This window comes from Podarcis melisellensis, assembly GCF_964234715.1.
Source record: "Podarcis melisellensis genome assembly, chromosome: Z".
Classification (NCBI taxonomy): Eukaryota; Metazoa; Chordata; class Lepidosauria; order Squamata; family Lacertidae; genus Podarcis; species Podarcis melisellensis.
In genome coordinates, this window is record NC_138547.1 from 3370509 (window position 1) to 3393087 (window position 22579).

At 46.6% G+C, this 22579-nt stretch overlaps 2 protein-coding genes and 1 long non-coding RNA gene across 6 annotated transcripts in view; 1 reads left to right on the forward strand and 2 right to left on the reverse strand.

Moving 5' to 3' along the window:
- The window catches only part of ODF2 (outer dense fiber of sperm tails 2), a 35872-nt gene extending 35546 nt beyond the window's left edge, over positions 1 to 326 (reverse strand). The window contains exon 1 of one of the 3 annotated variants that reach the window (XM_081896385.1): positions 55 to 326. In XM_081896385.1, coding sequence (XP_081752511.1) covers positions 55 to 311 — 257 coding nt within the window. In that variant the 5' untranslated portion in view covers positions 312 to 326. The remainder of the gene's footprint in view (positions 1 to 54) is intronic. The other 2 variants (XM_081896387.1, XM_081896386.1) reach the window with 2 other exon arrangements.
- Positions 1 to 17901, forward strand: part of LOC309361570 — a 21769-nt gene extending 3868 nt beyond the window's left edge. Inside the window, exon 3 of the long non-coding RNA XR_014164516.1 lies at positions 17606 to 17901. This is a non-coding gene — a long non-coding RNA (uncharacterized lncRNA). The remainder of the gene's footprint in view (positions 1 to 17605) is intronic.
- The window catches only part of PTGES2 (prostaglandin E synthase 2), a 19063-nt gene continuing 9362 nt past the window's right edge, over positions 12879 to 22579 (reverse strand). For both annotated transcript variants that reach the window (XM_081896575.1, XM_081896574.1), the window contains exons 2-7: positions 22249 to 22443; positions 21459 to 21514; positions 20390 to 20539; positions 18696 to 18896; positions 16755 to 16872; positions 12879 to 14550 (exon numbers count right to left, since the gene is read on the reverse strand). In XM_081896575.1, coding sequence (XP_081752701.1) covers positions 14407 to 14550; positions 16755 to 16872; positions 18696 to 18896; positions 20390 to 20539; positions 21459 to 21514; positions 22249 to 22320 — 741 coding nt within the window. In that variant the 5' untranslated portion in view covers positions 22321 to 22443 and the 3' untranslated portion in view covers positions 12879 to 14406. The remainder of the gene's footprint in view (positions 14551 to 16754; positions 16873 to 18695; positions 18897 to 20389; positions 20540 to 21458; positions 21515 to 22248; positions 22444 to 22579) is intronic.

A 22579-nucleotide genomic window follows, 5' to 3' on the forward strand; every position in this document is an offset into this window, starting at 1 on the left:
ACCCCGAGCAACGCTCCCAGCCGCCGTTTCCTCAGCCTCCTGCCCCCGGCTCACCATGGGGTTCTTAAGCGGCTTCGCAACCGCCGCCTCACGACGTCCTCAAAGCCGTGGATGAGGCGGCGGTAGCTGCAGAGGCTGCTGGTGCTGCCATGGAGACCTTGGCACCGTTGGGGCGCCGCCACCGCCGCCGCCGCGCGAGGACAGGAACTCCCACCGCAGCGGCACGGCGCCGCCGACGAACAGCTGCAGCTCCAGGACGCGCAGGCCGACTTCCGGCTCCGCCCCCGGCACGCCGCACGCCGCTCCCCCATTGGACGGTTCAAACCCCCGCCGCCGCCCTCGTGACCCCAACCCGATCGCCCGGCCGCCACAGGCGCTCTCTTTGGCGCTCGCGCGCGCTCCTGCCGGCCCCTCTTGGGCACAGGCCGGGGGCGCGCGTGGCGTCACAAGAGCCACGCCTCCTCCCGTCGGTTGCTATGGGAACTGAGCGGCTTGCGTCCTGTTTTGGGACGCGCGCGAGGTGAGGCCTGGAGACGTTGCCAACGGTTGTTGAGTTGGACTCCAACTCCCATCAGCCCGCAGCCAGCGCGGCCAATGGTTAGGGCTGACGGGAATTCGAGTCCGGCAAAGGCCGGAAGACCTCGGAAGTCCGCTATTGGCATGCTGGGCATGCCTTCTGTATGTATGTATGTATGTATGTATGTACAGTGGTACCTCGGGTTACAGACGCTTCAGGTTACAGACTCAGCTAACCCAGAAATAGTACTTCGGGTTAAGAACTTTACCTCAGGATGAGAACAGAAATCGCGCGGCGGCAGCGGGAGGCCCCATTAGCTAAAGTGGTACCTCAGGTTAAGAACAGTTTCAGGTTAAGAATGGACCTCCGGAAAGAATTAAGTTCTTAACCCGAGGTACCACTGTATGTATATTATTTTGTTTACAATGTGCATATCTTTATTGTTTTAAAATACATAGATGCATTTATGCCAGGAAAGCAAACAAACCAATAGACAAACATACAATCAAATAAACAAACTATAAATTGACAGACAGTAGCAGTATATAAAGCAACACAATTCTTATAACTAACATCCTTTGTACTCCCAATGATGTGAACGATTGTAAAACAATAAATTAAAAATGACTTCCAATTACTGTAGTCTTGCTGTGCTTTATCTGTTGATTATCTTATACCGCACAGTTACATACAGTACTTAATTTGTTGCGGAGGTCCATTCTTAACCTGAAACTGTTCTTAACCTGAAGCACCACTTTAGCTAACGGGGCCTCCTGCTGCCGTTGCACAATTTCTGTTCTCATCCTGAAGCAAAGTTCTTAACCCGAGGTACTATTTCTGGGGTAGCGGAGTCTGTAACCTGAAGTGTATGTAACCTGAAGCATATGTAACCCGAGGTACCACTGTATTTCTTATATGTTGTTGTTGTTTAGTCGTTTAGTCGTGTCCGACTCTTCATGACCCCCTGGACCAGAGCACGCCAGGCACTCCTGTCTTCCACTGCCTCCCACAGTTTGGTCAAACTCATGCTGGTAGCTTCGAGAACACTGTCCAACCATCTCATCCTCTGTCGTCCCCTTCTCCTTGTGCCCTTGTGTATTTCTTATATAGTTTCTGTTAACTTCCCTGTATTCTGCATCTGTATTTAAAGCTCTCTGCCCCTGCTGCCAGGGCAGCACTTGTGGTATTTTTAATCCACGCAACATCCTTGTGAGATACGCCTGGTTTGGGAGCAGTGGTCATACGCTGACCCACAGTACTTCATGGCTGAGTAAAGATTCAAACAGAGGTCTGCAGAATCATATGTGACGTGAATGCTCTTGCCTCTGTGTGGGCTTAGCTCCTTTTCTTGGCCAGTTCTCCAAAGAGAATAGTAAATGAAGAAGAGGGCATGTGCTTTGGAGCACATGTAGATGAGTCACCATCCATCATAGAATCATAGAGTTGGAAGGGACCATGTGGATCATCTAGTCCAGGGTTCCCCAAACTTGGGTCTCCAGCGGTTTTTGGACTACAGTTCCCACCATCCCTGACCACAGGTCCTGCTAGGTAGGGATGATGGGAGTTGTAGTCCGAAAACAGGTGGGGACCCTAGTTTGGGGAACGTTTATATAGTCCAGCCTTTCTCAACCTGTGGGTCCCCAGATGTTGGTGAACTACAACTCCCATCACCCCTAGCTAGCAAGGCCAGAGCTCAGGGATGATGGGAGTTGTAGTCCAACAACATCTGGGGATCCACAGGTTGAGAACCACTGATAGTCCAACCCCCTTCAATGCGGGAATCTTTTGCCCAAAGTGGGGCACAAACCTCAGATTAAGAATCCCATGCTTTACTGACATAGCTGTTCCAATTGAACCCTGTACTTTGTTGTTGTTTAGTCGTTTAGTCGTGTCCGACTCTTCGTGACCCCATGGACCAGAGAACGCCAGGCACCTCTGTCCTCCACTGCCTCCCGCAGTTTGGTCAAACTCATGCTGGTAACCTCAAAAACACTATCCAACCATCTCGTCCTCTGCCGTCCCCTTCTCCTTGTGCCCTCCATCTTTCCCAACATCAGGGTCTTCTCCAGGGAGTCTTCTCTTCTCATGAGGTGGCCAAAGTACTGGAGCCTCAGCTTCACAATCTGTCCTTCCAGTGAGCACTCAGGGTTGATTTCCTTCAGTATGGAGAGGTTTGATCTTCTTGCAGTCCATGGGACTCTCAAGAGTCTCCTCCAGCACCATAATTCAAAAGCATCAATTCTTCGGCGATCAGCCTTCTTTATGGTCCAGCTCTCACTTCCATACATCACTACTGGGAAAACCATAGCTTTAACTATATGAACCTTTGTTGGCAAGGTGATGTCTCTACTTCTCAAGATGCTGTCTAGGCCTGTCATTGCCCTTCTCCCAAGAAGCAGGCGTCTTTTAATTTCGTGGCTGCTGTCACCATCTGCAGTGATCATTGAGCCCAATAAAGTAAAATCTCTCACTACCTCCATTTCTTCCCCTTCTATTTGCCAGGAGGTGATGGGACCCTGTACTTTAAACCCCTGCAAGTCCTGTCTCAATAGTGCCACTACAGGTAACTCACATCTTATCATCTTATCATCTTATTCATATTTTACTTATGGGATAACAGCTTTATGTGGACAGGGCAGTGGGAAGTAAATAAATAAATGATAAATGGGAGCAGAGAAGACCCACTCTCCATTTATTTATTCTGCCGCCGCTGCCCCACCTGTGCAAAGCTGCAATCACGTAAGGTTATTTGAATGCTTGATTGCATCCTTAGAGGTTAAAAAACCAGATACTACTTTTAGTATATATTTAGTGTCTATTGATCAATTTGACGCACAGACTTTGAGAAATGAAAGAAAGAAAGAATTAGCAAGCCCCATCTTAGTTAAACAATGGGATAATGTTTTAGCCTCCATGTCTAAGATCATTAGATTATAAACCTGAGTTTCATACAACAAAAGATTTTATTTCAAGTTTATTGGATTACATTACTGCATAAACATTGGAGATGCAGTAAAATGCTTGTTTGAAACCTATGTTTATACAGTGTTAGGTGTTTGCAAATTGGGGGCGGGACTATTGGAATGCATAAATACTATTGTGGGGAATAAATTAAGAATTTCAGAAGATAACATAATCTTAAACTATATACCTAATATATGGGGCTTGAAATTGGTCAATGTAAATAGATTCTCTGTTCCCTTACATCTGCCAAACGATTGATATTAATACGTCGGAAGGACAAAAATATGACCTCTGTGGATAGATCTCATGACAACTCTTGCAACCCAGACGAAGATAATGCATGGGCAAATTTAACTATATTTGGAATGTATTTACCAAAACCATAGTAAGCTATGAACAAACATATACTTAAGGGAAACAAATTAAAAAATATTTAAAAATTATCTAGTAGCACCTTAGAAACCAACTAAGGTTTTGGTCTGGGTATAAGGTTTAATGTGCATGCACAAAGCTTATAGCCAGAGCAAACTTAGTTGGTCTCTAAGGTGCTACGGGACAATTTTTATTTCCACCCCAGCTGCGTCAGACCAACACAGCTACCTACCTGAATCTTGATAAATTTAATCAATTTACATATATGCTATATAGTTCTGTAACCTTAATTGCATTTTTGTTGTTTTGTTATTGTTGTTTTCCTCTGCCTTTTAAAATGTTTTTCATGTGTCTGTTTTATTTTTATTTTTAAATCTTATTTTGATTTACTTTAACTCACTCTTCCAGTGCTCCAAATACTGCACTGCGGCTAAGCAAGGCACCTGACTCTGGGAAGGAAGCTCAGAGGCAGGGGCCCAGAGCCTTCCGTCCATCCTTAGGAGATGCAATACACTTGGAGCAAAATAGCAGAGTGAAATGCATGCACCCCCCCCCCCACTGCTCCTGTCCTTGTAACTCTAGCTAGCAGGTGGCCGATAAGGCTGAGGCAAAGGGATATGTACAAGACCCACTATTTATGATGTTTATGCTGCATTTGCAGCACCAAAGTGACCTCTCTGGGGCGCAGGTCTGGCAGTGTGTATGGAAGTCGTGGGCTTACAAGACCCTCCTCTGGGCCTCGCTGATGTGGTCCAAAGGAAAGCAGAGCAATAGGTTTGGCACCAGCAATAGGTTGCGGCAGTTGAGGCACCTATGGTAGGGTTACTCCTTAGCGGATGTCTTGTCGTTGAAGTGTGATAGGGGATGTCTCTCCTGAAGTAGCGAAACAGAAGCCCTTAAAAATCCATAGCTGAAGGGCAACTTCGTTTCTCAGAAACTATCTTTAGAAGAAACAAAATTAAGCATAGTAGTTCAACTGTACAGTACCTATAGTGCCACCAAGTGGTTATTATTGGTAATGGAACTTCTCAATTTTGTGCCTCCTCAGCTTGGCACCCTGTTAAGAAAAACTGCAGGATCCCAGATCCAGCACTACCCTGAACAAGGCACCTGGGTCTGGGAAGGAGACTCCAGGGCTCTGGTAGAGTCCTAGAACCCTTCGCTCCATAAAGCTGGGCTCCATAAAGGGCTTCCTAGGCTTCCAGCTTTGGGAAGGCAGTAGCAGGACTGTGGCAGCATCCCTCCTAAACACAGACAAAGTGGACAGACTTTGCAATCTTCCATAACTTACCGCCTCCATGTGAGTCTTCTAGATTTTGTGGCAGCTCAGCACTGCTTTTGGCTTTACCTTGGCTGGGCACCCTGCGCAGGAAAACTGCCCTTGCTCTGCAAATATACATTTCAGGGTCTTCTTCCCAAAGCTTGGTAAGCGCTTGCCCACCTTTGAGAACGATGGAAGGGCTCTGGGACCTGCCAATGCCCTGAAGCCTTCTTCACAGAGCCAGGGGGTTTGCTTAGCTGCAGTTCAGGAGATTGGTAGTTTCTGTGCACAGGATGCTGAGATTAGGTGGTGCAAAATTGAGAAGATCCACTTGGGGGCAGCAAATATTGTCCTCACACCTGGCTTTGGGAAGGAGAGAAGGGCTTTAGGACCCTACCAGAGCCCTGGAGCCTCCTACCCGATGCCAGGCACCTTGCTGGCCACAGTGTGGGAGATCTGCAGTTTTCCTGCACATGACTCTGAGAAGATCTATGACCATTCAGGGGCATCAAATATTGGCTTCACATACGGCACAATTTTATTAAAGATTACCAAAGTGCCTTCATTGTGCCTGGCATTGGTAGGGTAGTGCAAGGGCTGAGGGATGCCCCAGAGCCCTGGCATTGCCTTCCCAAAGCTGGATGCCCAGGAAGTGGCAGTAAGGACTCTTGGACCTTGAGCCAGGTGCTTTACAGGGTGCTGAGGCAAGGTGGCACAAAATTGAGGCGTCCACTTGGGGGCGCTAAATATTGGCCTCGCACAGACGCCATTTTATGGGAAAATACAAAGGCCCTTCCATTTTGTTTGGCCTTGGGAGGATGGTGTAAGGGCTCTGGGATGCTGCGAGAGCCCTGGCACCACCTTCCCAAAGCCGGAAGTGGTGCTGAGGTGCTGCAAAATGAGAAGATCCATAACTGTGAGGATCCGCTTGGGGGCACCAAATAGTGGCCTCCACAGGCGCCATTTTATGGAAGATTACAAAGGCCCTTCCATTTTGTTTGGCCTTGGGAGGACAGCGCAAGGGCTCTGGGATCTGTCAGAGCCCTGGCACCACCTTCCCAAAGCCAGGGTGCCAAATATTGGCCTCCACAGGACGCCATTTTATGGAAGATTACAAAGGCCCTTCCATTTTGTTTGGCCTTGGGAGGACCGCGCAAGGGCTCTGGGATGCTGTCGGAGCCCTGGCACCACCTTCCCAAAGCCGGGGCACCAAATATTGGCCTCCACAGGACGCCATTTTATGGAAGATTACAAAGGCCCGTCCATTTTGTTTGGCCTTGGGAGGATGGCACAAGGGCTCTGGGATGCTGCCAGAGCCCCGGCACTGCCTCCCTCAAGCCAGAAGTGGTGCTGAGGTTCACAAAACTGAGAAGACCCATAACTGTGAGAAACCACTTGGGGGCGCCAAATATTGGTCTTACACCGCGCTTTGGGAAGGAGGGAAGGACTTTAGGACCCTGACAGAGTCCTGGAACCTCCTACCTGGAGCCAGGCACCTTGCTTGCCGCAGTGCAGGACATCTGCAATTTTCCTGCACACGGCTCTGAGAAGATCTATAACCGAGAAGATCCATTCAAGGGCATAAAATATTGGCCTTGCATAGGGCACAATTTTATTAAAGATTACCGAAGCCCCTCCATTTTGTATGGCATTGAGAGAGCAGTGCAAGGGCTTTGGGATACCTAGGAAGTGGAGAGAAGGACTCTTGGACCCTGAACCAGGCGGAGAGGAGATCGACACAGGGTGTTGAGGCAAGCTGGCACAAAACAGACAGTTCAGTTGGGGGCGGTTCCACTTAAGGGAGGCAATTATTGGCACCCAACTTTGGGAAGAAGGGAAAGGCTGTAGGCCCTGGAGCCTCCTTTCCAGAACCAGGGGCCTTGCTGAGGGGCCTTCAGATCACCCAATAAAATATTTGAGGTGACCGTTCCCCCCAAAGTTGATGGGCATTGCCATTCAAGCTGTCTGTGAACCACATCATGTGATCAATTATGCAGTTCAGGGCTTACTTGCCCCCCTATTTTATTCAAGTTGGCACCTCTGCTACTTTTTCTTCTTTGGTGATCACTCATAGCTGAGTAAGATTGTCTTCTATGAACAGTGAGTCTATAAGTGACTGTGGAGGCCAATTTCGACCTTCTAGGGCAGTGATGGCCAAACTTGGCTCTCCAGCTGTTTTAGGACAACAATTCCCATCATCCCTGACCACTGGTCCTGTTAGCTAGGGATGATGGGAGTTGTAGTCCCAAAACAGCTGGAGGGTCAACTTTTGCCATCACTGTTCTAGGGGGACAGTGGACATGATTTTCACTGCTAGACAGCTTCAAGAAAAAAGTAGAGAGTGAAACCAACCCCTGTTTATGGTGTTTATTGACCTGACTAAGGCCTCTACTTCACACCTCTACTTCACACTGCTGTCTGGCTCTGGGAAAAAGGCTGCAGAGCTCTGGCAGGGTACCAAAACCCTTTGTTCCTTCTCAAAGCTAGCCAAGCACTTCCTAGGCTTCTGCCAGTGCTCTGACAGCATCACTTTGTAATTTTCCATAAAATGGAGACCTGTGTGCCAGGGCTCTGACAGCTTTCCAAAGCCAGACAAAATGGGCAGACTTTGCTATCTTCCATAACTTGTTGCCCCCAAGTAGATCTTCTCAGTTATGGGTCTTCTCAATTTTGTGGCAACTCAGCAACTCTCCCATCTTTGTGATCCTTGGCACCCCCCAAGTGGACTGTCTCAATTTTGCATCACCTCACCTCAACACCCTGAGCAGGAAAATTGCCAGTCTCACCCCCTGATCCCTAGCACAGCACTCCCAAAGCCAGACGAAATGGACAGACTTTGATAGCATCCTGTGCAGGAAAGCTGCTGGATCCCAGATCCTATACCAGGGGTCAGCAACCTTTTTTAGCCGTGGGCTGGTTCCACTATCCCTCAGACCATGTGGTGGGCCGGACGGAATTTTTTTTTGGGGGGGAATGAACGAATTCCTCTGCCCCTCAAGTAACCCAGAGACGCATTTTAAATAAAAGGACACATGTAAAAACACACTGATTCCCGGATTGTCCACGGGCTGGATTAAGAAGGGGATTGGGCTGCATCCAGCCCCTGGGCCTTAGGTTACTTACCCCTGCCCTCTACTGTAGCTAAGCGAGGCGACTGACTCTGGGGAGGAGGCTGCAGGGCTCTGGCAGCTTTCCAAAACTGGGCAAGCACTTCCTAGGCTTCTGGCTTTCAGAAGTTGGTAGCAGGGCTCTTTTAATAGATTAAGCCATTACTCTCCTGAGAATAAACATTGCAGCCCCTCTTGCATGACACTAGACATCCAATGAAGTGAAATGTTGGAGGACTTCCGACAGATAAAAGAAAGCACTTCTTCATGCAGCAAATAGTCAAACTATTGAACTTGCTCCCCCAGGAGGCAGTGAAGGCCACCAAAGGTGATTTTGATCCTCCCACTTTGTTCCCTATCAACCCTTTTTCTCTAAAGGAGAGGGCTCCATTTTGTGGTTCACCCAAGGTGCCAACATTTCCTCAGCTGGTCCTGCCCCAGAAGCAGAACATGAGTGCAACAGCACTCTGACCCCAATAGTGATTTCCATTAACTAGTGTTTAGAAGCATCTCTGATACTGGCAGTAGCATAGAGCCATCATGGCTTGTAGCCATCGGGCCTAACCTATAGGCCTCAGCCACCTCACAGGGCTGTTTGGGGCTTAAACCTTCTATGTTATGTTCCTTGGTAGGAGATTGCTTCCTATTAAGCTAGGAAATTCATATTCAACTATATTTTCTAGCTTGATTCAGCCTCAGCCCCTCTTCTGCAGCATGACCTACTTCATGGGGTTGTTGTTAAGGATTATCAAAATAACATATGCAAATACTCAGGGGTTTTTTCCAGCCAGAACTCACCAGAACTCAGTTCCACACCTCTCAGGTAGGCACCATTGCCATTATAAGAGAACAAGGTGAGTTCTCGTGAGTCATGGTGTTGTTGCACCTTTTTTTCTATAAAAGTATCACTGCAAATACTAAACATTAATGTTGCTGTTTTGTTGCTGAGTAAGCAGAAAACAGGGACGCAGGTGGCGCTGTGGGTTAAAGCCTCAGCGCCTAGCACTTGCCGATTGAAAGGTCGGCGGTTCGAATCCCTGCGGCGGGGTGCGCTCCCGCTGCTCGGTCCCAGCGCCTGCCAACCTAGCAGTTCGAAAGCACCTCCGGGTGCAAGTAGATAAATAGGGACCGCTTACCAGCGGGAAGGTAAACGGCGTTTCCGTGTGCGGCTCTGGCTCGCCAGATGCAGCTTTGTCACGCTGGCCACGTGACCCGGAAGTGTCTCCGGACAGCGCTGGCCCCTGGCCTCTTAAGTGAGATGGGCACACAACCCCAGAGTCTGTCAAGACTGGCCCGTACGGGCAGGGGTACCTTTACCTTTTAAGCAGAAAACAGCTCCAATAACAGCAGCAAAATTGCTTTATTGCAAATAATGTCTCTGCCTCTCACCTAGGACGAAACTGCAATTCTGATAAACTTTATTCAAGAACTCTTTACATTCCACACAAAGTTTTGGGGAAAAGTTTCTAGTTTTTTATTTTATTTTAACATAGCCAATATTTTTTTTGGGGGGGAGGCATTGTGTTGGGAGCAGGACTAATTGCAATGCAATTGATCAGTTAGTTAAGTATTTTCATTTATTTATTTATGGAACCATTTTTAAAAATATAAAATCTGCATCAGAAACCAGAAACTGCATCCCCCTCCCCAATCCACTGCTTCCTTTCATGTTATTGGTCTCAAAAGATAATTATTGCAGAAGCAAACCGGAAAGTTAAAACCCACACACCACACTCTGGTATATTATATAGAAAGCAATCTCATTGATTTCTACAAAGCTTGCTTCTGAATAAATATTGTGTTCATACATAATGATAAGCAGAAGGTCTGGTTTATTAAAGCATAGTATGCATAGTATGCATGCATATTCACTGCCCCCAGTTGCTCATCTCCCAAGGTTATTGAACAGGTGGTTGGGGCCAGATCCCAGTGTACTTGGAGGAAACTGATTTTCTAGATCCATTTCAATTGGGGCTTAGACACAGTTTTGGCACAGAAACCTTGCATGGTGATCTCTGTGGGGAGAGACACAAGGGAAATAGGTAAAGGTAAAGGGACCTCTGATCATTAGGTCCAGTTGTGGCCGACTCTGGGGTTGCGGTGCTCATCTCGCTTTATTGGCCGAGGGAGCCGGCGTACAGCTTCCGGGTCATGTGGCCAGCATGACTAAGCCACTTCTGGCAAACCACAGCAGCGCACGGAAACGCCGTTTACCTTCCTGCCGGAGTGGTACCTATTTATCTACTTGCACTTTGACGTGCTTTAAAACTGCTAGGTTGTCAGGAGCAGAGACCAAGCAACGGGAGCACACCCCGTCATGGGGACTCGAACCGCCAACCTTCTGATCGGCAAGTCCTAGGCTCTGTGGTTTAACTGGGGAAATAGGTCACTGTTAATTCTCGACCCCACAGCTGCTTTTGATACCATTGATCATAGTATCCTTCTGGAGAGGCTGTCTGAGTTGGGGATTGGTGGCACTGCTTTACAGTGGTTCCAGTCCTACTTGGATGCTCACTCCCAGAGAGTGATGGTTGGGGAGTGCTTTTCAGCCCCATGGGGCTTTCAATGTGGAGTTCCTCAGGGATAAATCCCCCACCCCATGCTATTTAACATCTACATGAAACTGCTGAGTGCGGTCATCCAAAGTTTTGGAGTACGTCAGCAATATGCTGAGGGCATATGTTATGTACTGAGCTTGGATCTTAGACCAATAGGCATGTAGAATCCTAGAAGGCAGCAACTTGATTGGTCTGCAGGAGCCACCCAATCTGGCTCCAGAGGAAGTGAATCAGAAAGAGCATGAAATCAACACTCAGCTCAGAGTATATTTCAGCACACAACTCTACTTCTTGTTTACATCTGCTGGTGAGGCAGTGAATGTGCTGGACCAGTGTCTTGCCTCGGTAACTGACTGGATGAGAGCCAAAAAAACTGATGCACAATTTGGATAAAACTGAGACACTGTTAGTAGGCTTTCCCCTAAACTGGATAGCTGGGAGGTGGCGTTCTCTTGATGAGGTTACACTGCCTCTCAAGAGCAGGTACACCATTTGTGGGTACTTCTCAATCCATTGCTGTCGCTTGAGGCTCAGGTGGCCTCAGTGGCCCAGAGTGCCTTCCATCTGCTTTGGCTGGTGGCCCATCTGTGCCCCTATCTGGACAGGGGTAGTCTAACTTCTGTTGTCTATGCTCTTAGGTTGGATTACCGCAACACATTATACATAGGGCTGCCTCTGAAGATGGTACAGAAGCTTCAGCTGGTGCAGAATTTGGCGGCCCGGTTGCTCACCAGGGAAAGATGGTTTGAGCATATTACACCAATCCTGGTCCAACTGCACCAGCTGCCAAGCAGTTTCCAAGCCAATTCAAAGTGTTGGTTTTGACCTATAAAGCCTTTAACAACTCTGGACCGCAATACCTTAAGGACCGTCTCTCCCCATAAAAGCTGTCCTGGATTCTGTGTTCATAATCTAAGTCCATTATTCATGTGTCTCCTCCACGTGAGGTCTGGAGGGTGGCAACACGAGAATGGACCTTTTCTATAGTGGCTCCCTGTTTGTGGAATGTTCTCTCCAGGAAGGTTTGCCTGGCAACTTCATTATATATTTTTAGGCGCCTGGTGAAAACATTCCTCTTCAACCAGGCCTTTGGCCTACAGCCTTTTAAGTGTATCTGTGGGAAGCGGGGTGGGTATTGTTTTGTTGCTTTAGTTTAATTATTTACTGTGTTTTATCTTGTTATTTTTATAGGGACACGGGTGGCGCTGTGGGTTAAACCACAGAGCCTAGGACTTGCCGATCAGAAGGTCGGTGGTTCGAATCCCCGTGACGGGGTGAGCTCCCGTTGCTCAGTCCCTGCTCCTGCCCACCTAGCAGTTCGAAAGCCCGTCAAAGTGCAAGTAAATAAATAGGTACCGCTCCGGCGGGAAGGTAAACGGCGTTTCCGTGCGCTGCTCTGGTTCGCCAGTAAAGCAAGATGAGCGCTGCAACCCCAGAGTCGGCCACAACTGGACCTAATGGTCAGGGGTCCCTTTACCTTTACCTATCTTGTTATTTTGTTCTGTGAACCACCCTGAGACCTTCGGATAAAAGTTGATATATAAATTTAATAAGCAAACAAATTAAAAATGTATGAACCGGGGGTCATAGTTTGTTTTGCCCTAACAAACCTTGATTGCAAAGCCAACAACAAACCATGGCTTCAAGCTGGCTAATGATGGTGGTTTGTTTCAGTATGAAACATACAGTGATCCCGATTTGGATATCCTGCTAAGCCAACCAGTTTGAGGTTTGTTTTGGCACTGGTGGCAAAGAGGAGCAAAGTGGGTGTGCTCAGCCAGCATGTACCATCAAATAAGCCACACTTTTTGGCTTAGCGTTATGTGAAGATACAGCCTGTGTGTTTTGGACTGGAGTGCTGGGATGGAGGAAGAATGCTTTGAAGAGATGAGAAAGCATACAATATTAACTCCAGAAGATACCTGCATTAAACCAGATAAAAAGGGAATTGGAAGAATAAATGCAGGTTACATTTTAGGGGCAAGTTCTCTGTTCACTTACCAAGGAACCAGCCCAGTAGGAACATTTTGGTCTAGAAATGTAATCAGATGTGCTAGCTTCATGTTATAGAAGCTGATCAATAAGGACACTGAAAGCTCTACCATCAAAAGAAAACCTTTATTTCCAAGTAGCCCAACTGACACCAATACTTTCATCCAAGACAGAGTTTGCATATCTGAATTCTGCAGCGAAGCTACACCAGAGTACATATCCAGGGTTGCAATCCCAAAATGATTCAGGATCAGGCTGAACAAAGCAGAGCATGTGTCAACAGCAGCACAACCTTGTGTGTGCATTTGTTGGAAAGTAAGCCCTACTGCACATGGTGGTACAACCCTTAGGATTGGTGGAACCAGCCCCCACCAGGGTTGCAGGTGCAAAAATCACCTATCAGACTATGGAGTGTATGGTGTGCATGTGTGTGCTCTTGCACCTTTCATCCTTGTCTCACCCTTCTTCCAGATCCTTTGAGTACTTGGGTCTCATAAAAATATAGGAATTTCTCATGTGGCTAGTGCAGTAAAGTGGTGTTTTTTTCTGGGGGGGAGGTGCCAAGACAGCTCCTTGCCAAGGGTGCAAGGGACCTAGGTATGCCTCTGACTCGAATAAAGACCAAATTGCATTGAAGAAACTCTAGTTTACAAACTTAATCCAGTTTTAAATTGAGCTGTCACTTGTATCCCCCTCTCCTCCCCCTCCCCCCCTCTAAAGAACTAAGTAACTGAAACCCTTTGCCCAGGCTTTGCAAAGTGTGCCGTGTCTGTTGAACAGGTTTAAGAACAAAACTTGCATGTGCTCCTCCTAAGTGTGGGGGATGCTTCACACTTTACAACCCTTCTCCAACATTAACATGCCACATAAGACAATCTTTTACGTGGCAGACCACCACAGATGTGTGCCAACGCCACATTTTACAACCCACACCTTTTTAAAAAAGGAATTGCCTTTCATCTGGAAATTCTGACAGATCCCTTTGATGGGTAGCAAGAGTAAAGGCTCTTCTGTTCTCATTCTTTCCAAGAATACCATTATTTTATCCCAAAGGCATATTTCCAGAAACCTCAGCCTTCTCTCTGTACCTGCTTCAGATAAATATTGCACACTATTTGCTAACTGTTCTTTATTTGTTTGTGTTACCGTCTCTGGGTCAACTGTCTGGTAATGGAGAACTCCCACATTCCATACAGGACCCAGAGAAAAGCAGCAACGAGAGTGTGGCTTCAGATCTATTCACTCTGAACAACCAAAAGGACTCATGTGTCCTGCAAACCAGCAGACTCTTTCCCACCAGCAGAATGAACCCCTAGCAAAACACTTACTTCTTCCACCTCCTCTAGGACCAAGCAAGACAGACAAGGTTCTTTTAGACACTTGGAAAAACAAAGTCAAATCCCACCAAAGCAGAAGGGCCTAGTAAGGGCCTAACAATCAAAATTCACTCAGCAAGTATGATACCCTTAAGGCTTTCTACAAATAATAGTCCATGCGTCATGTTCCACTGCTTTTTCCAAGACCCCTTTGGTGGTGGGCACTCATTCCATACACCCCTTTTGGCTTTGGAATTAAAAAAATAAATAAGTCCTGCTTTGCTTTATGAGCTTTTCCTGGTCAATGTAAGGGTTGTTTTTAGCATCTGGAGTGCTTTATGGCAACTCTGGACTGCCCAATGGCTGCCTCCATACGACGGTACCAAGGCTGGATCTTGGTGTGGGTCATCATGTCATCAAAAGCTTCCAAGCCTTCCATGACACGCAAAACTCCATAAACCGCCTGTGCAGACAGAACAGAGAAGAAAACTGGTGAGAAGAACATCAGCTACAAGTGGGAAAACACATGCATCGCAGAAGCTTCCATTTTCAACTCCCAGCATCTCATAACTAAGAACACCTTCAGAAGGAGGGACTGGACAAAGACTCGGGGCATAGAAGCATAAGAAGAGCATTGCTGGATCAGACTGAGGACCCCAGCAACCTATTCCCTGTTTTGGACACCCGATAATTATTGGGGTACCCTCATACAAGGGTGCGTCAAAGCCCTAGAGACCTGTGGTGGAAATACAACTCCCTCTTTTGCCTCCTTCACAGCACATAGGTCAATTACTCACATTACTTCATAGCATGATTAATGGAACTGAAGTTAAGGAGAGCAACTTCCCTGTCCTAAAGGGAACAGATCCCATCTTCTCTCTGGATGTAGCTTTCGTTTTCTACTAAAGGCCTAGTTTGTGTTGCATCTTTCTAGTCACAACTTTAACTCAGTGGTAACGGATGGCTTGGAGTTGACATTGCAGCCAAGCCACAGTTTGTAGTTGTGACTGTCCCCTTGGTACACATGCTCATGGACTCAGTTACCTCCCTGCCCTTCCCCGCTTCTTGCAACAACCACCGTTAGCCACTGCCTGGCCGAACTGGCAAACATGGCTTGCAGCAAAGCAGAGTTTGCCAGAAACGCCAGTTGGCTTCCAATTCTGATTTGGAGGCAATCCATGCATTCATTGCAGTAACCACTGCATTCCCTGACTCAAGTTCAATGGCAAGCAGTTATACTGAACCTTGAAGCAGGCAAGGAAGTAAACACACAAGCCCAGAATACAGTGCTGGCAACTAAGCCATGGTCTGCTTGTGTCACCTAAACTGGATCCAGCATAAGGGAGTCCGTATGGCTTCAAGTTACAAGAAAGGAGATTCCAACTCAATATCAGGAAGAAATTTCTGACAGTAAGAGCTGTTCAATAGTGGAACGGTCTCCCTCGGAAGGTGGTGGACTCTCCTTCCTTGGAGGCTTTTAAGCAGAGGTTGGATGGCCATCTATCAGGGATGCTTTAGTTGATGTTCCTGCATTGTAGGGGGTTGGACTAGATGACTCTTGGGGTCCCTTCCAACTCTATGATTCTATGATGCCAAAGTCCTGAAGGAGGCCCACTGCTGGGGCCTGCACACACCTGCCTTTCCTGAGCATGCAAGCAACAGAAAGAACAAGGAGATGGGTCAGCACCTTCCTGTCACCTTCTGCTCTTGCCTGATTGTGCTGTTAGGCTGGATGCAGAGGCAGGGCAGGCTCACTCACTCAGAGGTCTGAAAGAAGACCCTTTATGGGCGCCTTCAGATATGCAGAACCAGAGGTGCCAACTTGCCCCCACCATTGAGGGGACCAACAGCATGTGACGTGCTGAAGTGAACAGCATGTGACGTGCTGAGGGGACCAACAGCATGTGACGTACTTCCACCCTGTTTTCTCTTTCACATTGAAGTACCTGTTGTATTATTCGGAACCGTGGCTTTTTGTCTGATATACCGGCATGTCTCACTAAATTTCATTCACCGCTGGGGGATGGGATGACACAACAATGAGTGTCACTGGACAATATCGCTACTCCCGCACTTCTCCCGCACTGAAAACTTCGTTGTTCCCAGTGTGATGAATGTCTTCTGAGCATGAGGGGTTAATCTCTGTCCCCACTTATCTCAAAAGGGAGTTTTGGCAATCAAGATTTATACCTTGGTTGCCTTTAATCACTGCCTAATTATCTCTATGGTGCTGGAGGAGACTCTTGAGAGTCCCATGGACTGCAAGAAGATCAAACCTATCCATTCTGAAGGAAATCAGCCCTGAGTGCTCACTGGAGGGACAGATCCTGAAGCTGAGGCTCCAAGACTTTGGCCACCTCATGAGAAGAGAAGACTCCCTGGAAAAGACCCTGATGTTGGGAAAGATGGAGGGCACAAGGAGAAGGGGACGACAGAGGACAAGATGGTGGGACAGTGTTCTCGAAGCTACCAGCATGAGTTTGACCAAACTGTGGGAGGCAGTGGAAGACATTAGTGCCTGGCGTGCTCTGGTCCAAGGGGTCACGAAGAGGCGGACACGACTAAATGACTAAACAACAATGGGAGTGTCAGCAGTGAATGACTAGCCTGCCACCATTCCTACCCAGAATGGTGGTGGTTTCCAATGGCCACTTGCCAGGTCCTTACCAGATCTGCAAGGTTTGGCTGGGATCCGCCCATGAACATCCTGTGGTGGCCGACAGCTTCTACCCAGTCGTCCACTGCTTTGTACAAGTCTTCTCTGACATTATCCTGCAGGTGGTGCCTGCAGAGAGAGAAGGGGGTGTGTGGCTTTAAAGCTTCCACAACTGATGAATTTCCTTCATTCACATTTCTTCAACTTTAGACACGGCTTGCAAAACAGCAAACTTTTTTTTTTTTTTTTGGTTAAAATCCCAAGTCTAGGGATAAGAAGCCACAAAACTAAAAACAGAGACATATGATCAGTTTAGTTAATTCATCAGATTTTTTTCAAATCTTCCCGCAGGCAAAGGAAGTCCCAGAGCGAATTACGGAAAAAATTGACAAACTGGAATTCAATTCATAATAATGGGTTATGGGTAACTAGGTTCTACTCAGAGTAGACCCACTCTAATCAATGTTACCAGTTTTGGGGAAGGGGAGTGCTCTTGTCCAGGTTGCACTTGCAGGTTTCCCATGGACATAACGTTGGCCACTGTGAGAACAGGAAGCTGGACTTGATGGGTCATTGGCCTGAGGCAGAAGGCTTTTATGTTCTTACCAAAGTTAGTAATGTCCATTAATTTAATAGGGCTACCATTGGATACTACCCAAATCTACCCATTATGACAATATCACAGTATCCTTGTAAGGATTCTGAATCTTAAAGACGATAACAGAAAAAGGGCTGTCTCTGGCTAAGTCATACTCAAAGTGGATTCACTGAAATAAATGGACTTAGGTTAGACCTGAGCATTGATTGCAATGGGTCTACTCTAGAATACGATTCCATCTAGGATCCTTTTATGGTTATCTAGGTGGGACGGCAACTGAACCTTCCTGAGCAAACTGAAGAGGGACTGCTGATCCTGAAGACAGATCAGCCATCAGGTCCTGCCAAGAACATAAATTCAAACAGAGGCAATCGGGTGTAATATTAAGACCACTAACATATGAACCGAATAGACAAGCTCAGACCACCGGCTCTCAATCAGCATGAGAGGACCCACTTTTATTTTCTTTGTGTTTCAAATTTGTAAAGCAGTTTGGGTGTCTAGGCAAAAAAAGTTGAGATACAAAATCTGCCAAGTAAATAAAGAAGTTAGCATATAAATGTGTTCCCATATTACTCAGCAAAATAAAGCTGGATGTACATCATGCTGAATCATCATCTCACTGACTTCAGGAAGACTCCCTAAGGCCCCTTGCTTTTTAAATATGTGCCAGACATTAAGGTTAATGACTTTGTCAAACACATAAAAGGGACATAAAAGGGAACCATGTCAAGGAACCCCAGTGGCAAAAGTTCAAGAGGAAGAGCTCTGCCTGCTCCACTGCTTCCCCTGGCGGCTTCGAGAGGGAGGTGTTCTGGCATGTGACACGGCCACTCATTTCCCCCACCCCTGGTTGGAGAAGCTGGGTAGTTATGCTTTACAGCAGGGGTCAGCAAACTTTTTCAGGAGGGGGCCAGTCCACTGTCCCTCAGACCTTGTGCGGGGGTCGGACTATATATTTTTTTTGGGGGGGGGAATGAACAAATTCCTATGCCCCACAAATAACCCAGTGATGCATTTTAAATAAAAGCACACATTCTACCCATGTAAAAACACGTTGATTCCCGGACCGTCCGTGGGATGGATTTAGAAGGCGATTGAGCCAGATTCGGCCCCTGGACCTTAGTTTGCCTACCCATGGTTTAGAGAACGCATTGACACCCACCAAGTTCTGCAAGAGCCAGGGCGTTCCTGCGTACTACATTGCTACTTGGTTTCTCCATGGGGCAAAATGGGATGGGCCGCCCCTGATTAACCTCAACAACCGACAGCAGTCTGGCTGTCCTTGAAGTCAAGAAGTGGAAGATAAAATGGAGATGTTACTCTTGAGCCTTAAAATTTCAGAAGCACCAACCTGGCCTTTAGCCTTTTGCTGATGAAGAACATTGCAGCAGCTCCAACGTATTTGGCAAAGAAACCTTCGATTGTGCCAAACTTGCCCTCGTGCACAATGTAGTCGAAAGATGCCAGGGCCTCGCCAGCCGTGCGGTAAACATTGGGTGAGATGAGGTGCACAAGCCAATCGTCCGCCCACTGCCTCCATTTCATTTCCTCCCTGCAAACAAGACAGGAAAAGCCGATATGTTTTTTGCACATGGGACTGACGACAAATAGCTGGATAAAGCCGGGTGGAGAGATAAATGGTGCCACCAGGTTGTAAAGTCCCTTAAAACTAAACTATTAGCCTGGATAGCTCAGTTGGCTAGAATGTGGTGCTGATAACACCAAGGTTGCTGATTTGAGCCCTGTATGGGACAGCTGCCTATTCCTGCACTGCAGGGGGCTGGACTAGATGGTTCTCAGGGTCCCTTCCAACTCTGCAATTCTAGGGGTCTACAGATCAGAAGCCAATGTGGTGTCTCCGGGTATTGTTGGGATTACAGCTTCCACCCAACCTGGCCATTGACCACGCTAGCTGGTGTTGATGGGAGTTGGAGTCTAACAATGTCCAAAGAATAACACAGTGGCTGATCCCAGCACCACATTCCAAAACACAGATAAGAGCAGATCACAGCTAAACCACTCTGAGATTGTTTTGTCTTACAATCAAACTGCACACACATTTTATGAAATAAATTGTAAGATCAGCACAAGACTTGGGATGGGGAGTGGGGGGGGGGGGAATCTGCTTCCAAAAGACAAAATAATTTGTTTATAGAAAAGTAGAGCATGTGGACTATGGCAACCAAGTACAAGAAAATACACATAATGTTTTACATTACTGAGTTCACCGTCATATATATTTTATTTCAATTTTTTTACCATCTTATTGTTTTACACAGTAAATGCTTCTGGTGCACATGGTGGGCTTGCCCTTGGGTCTGTTTCAGAAGCTCCAGCTGCTGCAGAATGCTGCAGCCAGATTGCTGATGGGAGCTTCTAGTTGTGAGAACATGCAATACCACTGTTAAAACAGCTACTCCAGCTGCCCATGTGCTACCAAGTCAGGTTCAAGGTTCTTGTATTGATTTACAAAGCCCAGAACAACTTGGATGCAGGATACCTCAGGGGTCCCAGGAATCCTTACATCCCAGCACAATTGCTGATATCATATGCTCATCTGTGTCAATAATTTCCCACATCAGTTGGAAGCCTGCTGAGAAGGATCCTAGTACAGTGGTACCTCGGGTTAAGGACTTAATTCATTCCGGAGGTCCATACTTAACCTGAAACTGTTCTTAACCTGAAGCACCACTTTAGCTAACGGGGCCTCCTGCTGCTGCCACGCCGCCGGAGTGCGATTTCTGTTCTCATCCTGAAGCAAAGTTCTTAACCTGAAGCACTAACCTGAAGTGTATGTAACCCAAGGTACCACTGTATAAGATTTTTCTCCAATAAGCTGATTTTTGGGACAGGGTAGCATGCAATCAAACCATCCCCGCTCACATTCTGAAGTGATAATTTGGGTGGGGACTCCCATACTTTTCTGAACACAGAGATAATCAAAAGGACAGCTTGCATAACTGTTTTTCCTTATACAATAGCGGCCATGGGGCAGCAGGATCAAGACTGTGCTGTCCAAGGAAGGGTATCTGTGTTAATACCTACACCCTAGCTTCCTTGACAGGATAAAGATTCCGAGTCTCCTTTTCATTCAGCATAAGCCAGTATTTGTTGCCATACTCAATCACCTCCTTGCCCCGGTCATTTGTGGCTTTCATAGCAGGGTAGTATGACATAATCTCGTCCAAACTCCTCCTAGGGAAATAAAAGCAGAAGTCAAAGAACAACCACACACTTTATATTCCATCCTGCACATCCCATGACCAGGCAGTGGCAGAAGGAGAGGGGTTCAATAAGAACACCTCCTGAAATAAGACAATGGCCAAGTTAGACTAATTCTGACCAATCATTTCTGGGCACCAACAGAAAGTGCCTAGTGTTGCTCAAAAACTTGAAGAAACAACAAGAGAATCAGTGCTGTTTTGAAAGGTTCCATCTGCCATATTGGTTCAAAATGGTGTCCGTACAAGTGAGCCTTCCAAAATATATAGCAGACTAGCTGAAAGTACCCAGCATTGCTTAAGAATTCTAAGAAACAAAAAATAAAATCCTGAGCTTCATAAATGGATAATGTAATCTGTTAGTTTCAAGAGCTGCACACACACAAAACCCCAACCTGGGGAACACCCAACTAGGGTCCAGCCTCAAATCAATTCAGTGGTGAAGCTAATAATTAATTATGGCTTTTAAAAAAAAAAAGCATACCTTTATTTTTCACTTTTCAAGTGCAACAGTACTCCCTGCCCCCAAGTAAAACAAGATTTATCATATCAGCAAAATCCTTCCTCATTATTAGTTAAAGGTGTGTATCCGTGGGATCTTCTGGAATGGTGGGGTTCTGTCTCCATGATCGTTTTAGCAGTGTACAAAACTAAACCAAGTCAAGTAAAAAGTGCCTGACCGTTTGCTATTCCTTTGTTCCTGGAGCTTATTCTACCCTAGAAGATTAGGTCCCATTTTGGGGGGGGGGGCAAGTTTCAGACAAGTTTGTGTTTGGGGGCAAGTCCTAAAACTGCAGCATCATAAAGGGATACAAAAACCAATCTGTAGACACATAAGCATGGTTTTATTTGTAATAAGCTCAGCATCTTATTTTTTTTTTTAAATCCCTTACCTGGAAACGAGGTAGGTTTTAAATGCACTGATGATCACAGAAGAGTCATTCAATTGCTGGGGGATGGGGGGGAGAGAGCGAAGCACAGTGTTACACAAAAACCTGACCCATCCATGTAGGTACCAAACCTAGAAGAGGTTTTGTCTTTAGGGCAGAGCTTTCCAAACTGTGTGCCACAACAAGTTAATTGCGTTGGCTGCAGTTTATAGATGTGTCGTGTGAACACTCCCTACACTCCTTCCGGGAATGGAAAGAGGTTAATTGAATCTCCAGTTTGCTAATGAAATGGAATTACTGTATTGCGAAATGACACATCTCTAAAAAATGTGTCATCAACATGAAACGTTTGGAAAGCTCTGCTTTAGGGTTTTGATCCTGTATTTGAATGCATTACATTGCTTTGGTAGACACCATGATAATATCAGGTAGATACAATAAAATTAATGCGAGCTTACATGCTCCAAATAAAACGAGTCAGTTATTGTTCACTGGCGCTTGACCAATTTTTTTTTTAATTAAAAAAGGTGAATGAAGTTGTCTTCAGAGTTCCAAAGCGAAAGATCATGCAGGGGTGGTGGTGGTATTGGTTAGCATGTCGGACTGGGACTTAGGAGACCAGGGTTCAAGACCCCTGTTGATTATGAAATATATAATATATAAAGTATAAAAATCCATAATTAAAACACACTATGAATCCCCGTAGAATATTAGGCCCTTCTCTGCACCTCCTGCGACAGGCACACCAGGTAAAATAAACCAAGGAGCTTAAATTGCCAAACCAGAAACTCACCACTGTGCTTCCAGTGCTGGCAAGGAGAATGGGCACTTTCCTGTAGGCAGAGAACTTAATCTCGTTCCGCATGACTGGATTCACCTCCACGACTTCATAAGGCAGCCCATGATAATCCAGGAAAGCTCGGACCTTGCTGCAGAAGGGGCAGGTCTTGTACTGGTAGAGGGTCAACTTCAGGTTCTCCTCTGGGAGCTGAACAGGCAGAGATGTCAAGGGCATCACTAATCTGGCTAAAGAAATACCTCCCCCCCCCGAAAAAAAAGCAGTGTTTATCACAGGTAGAGGAATAAGGCTACAAAAAGCTGCTTATTACGACAGCTTAAAGGAG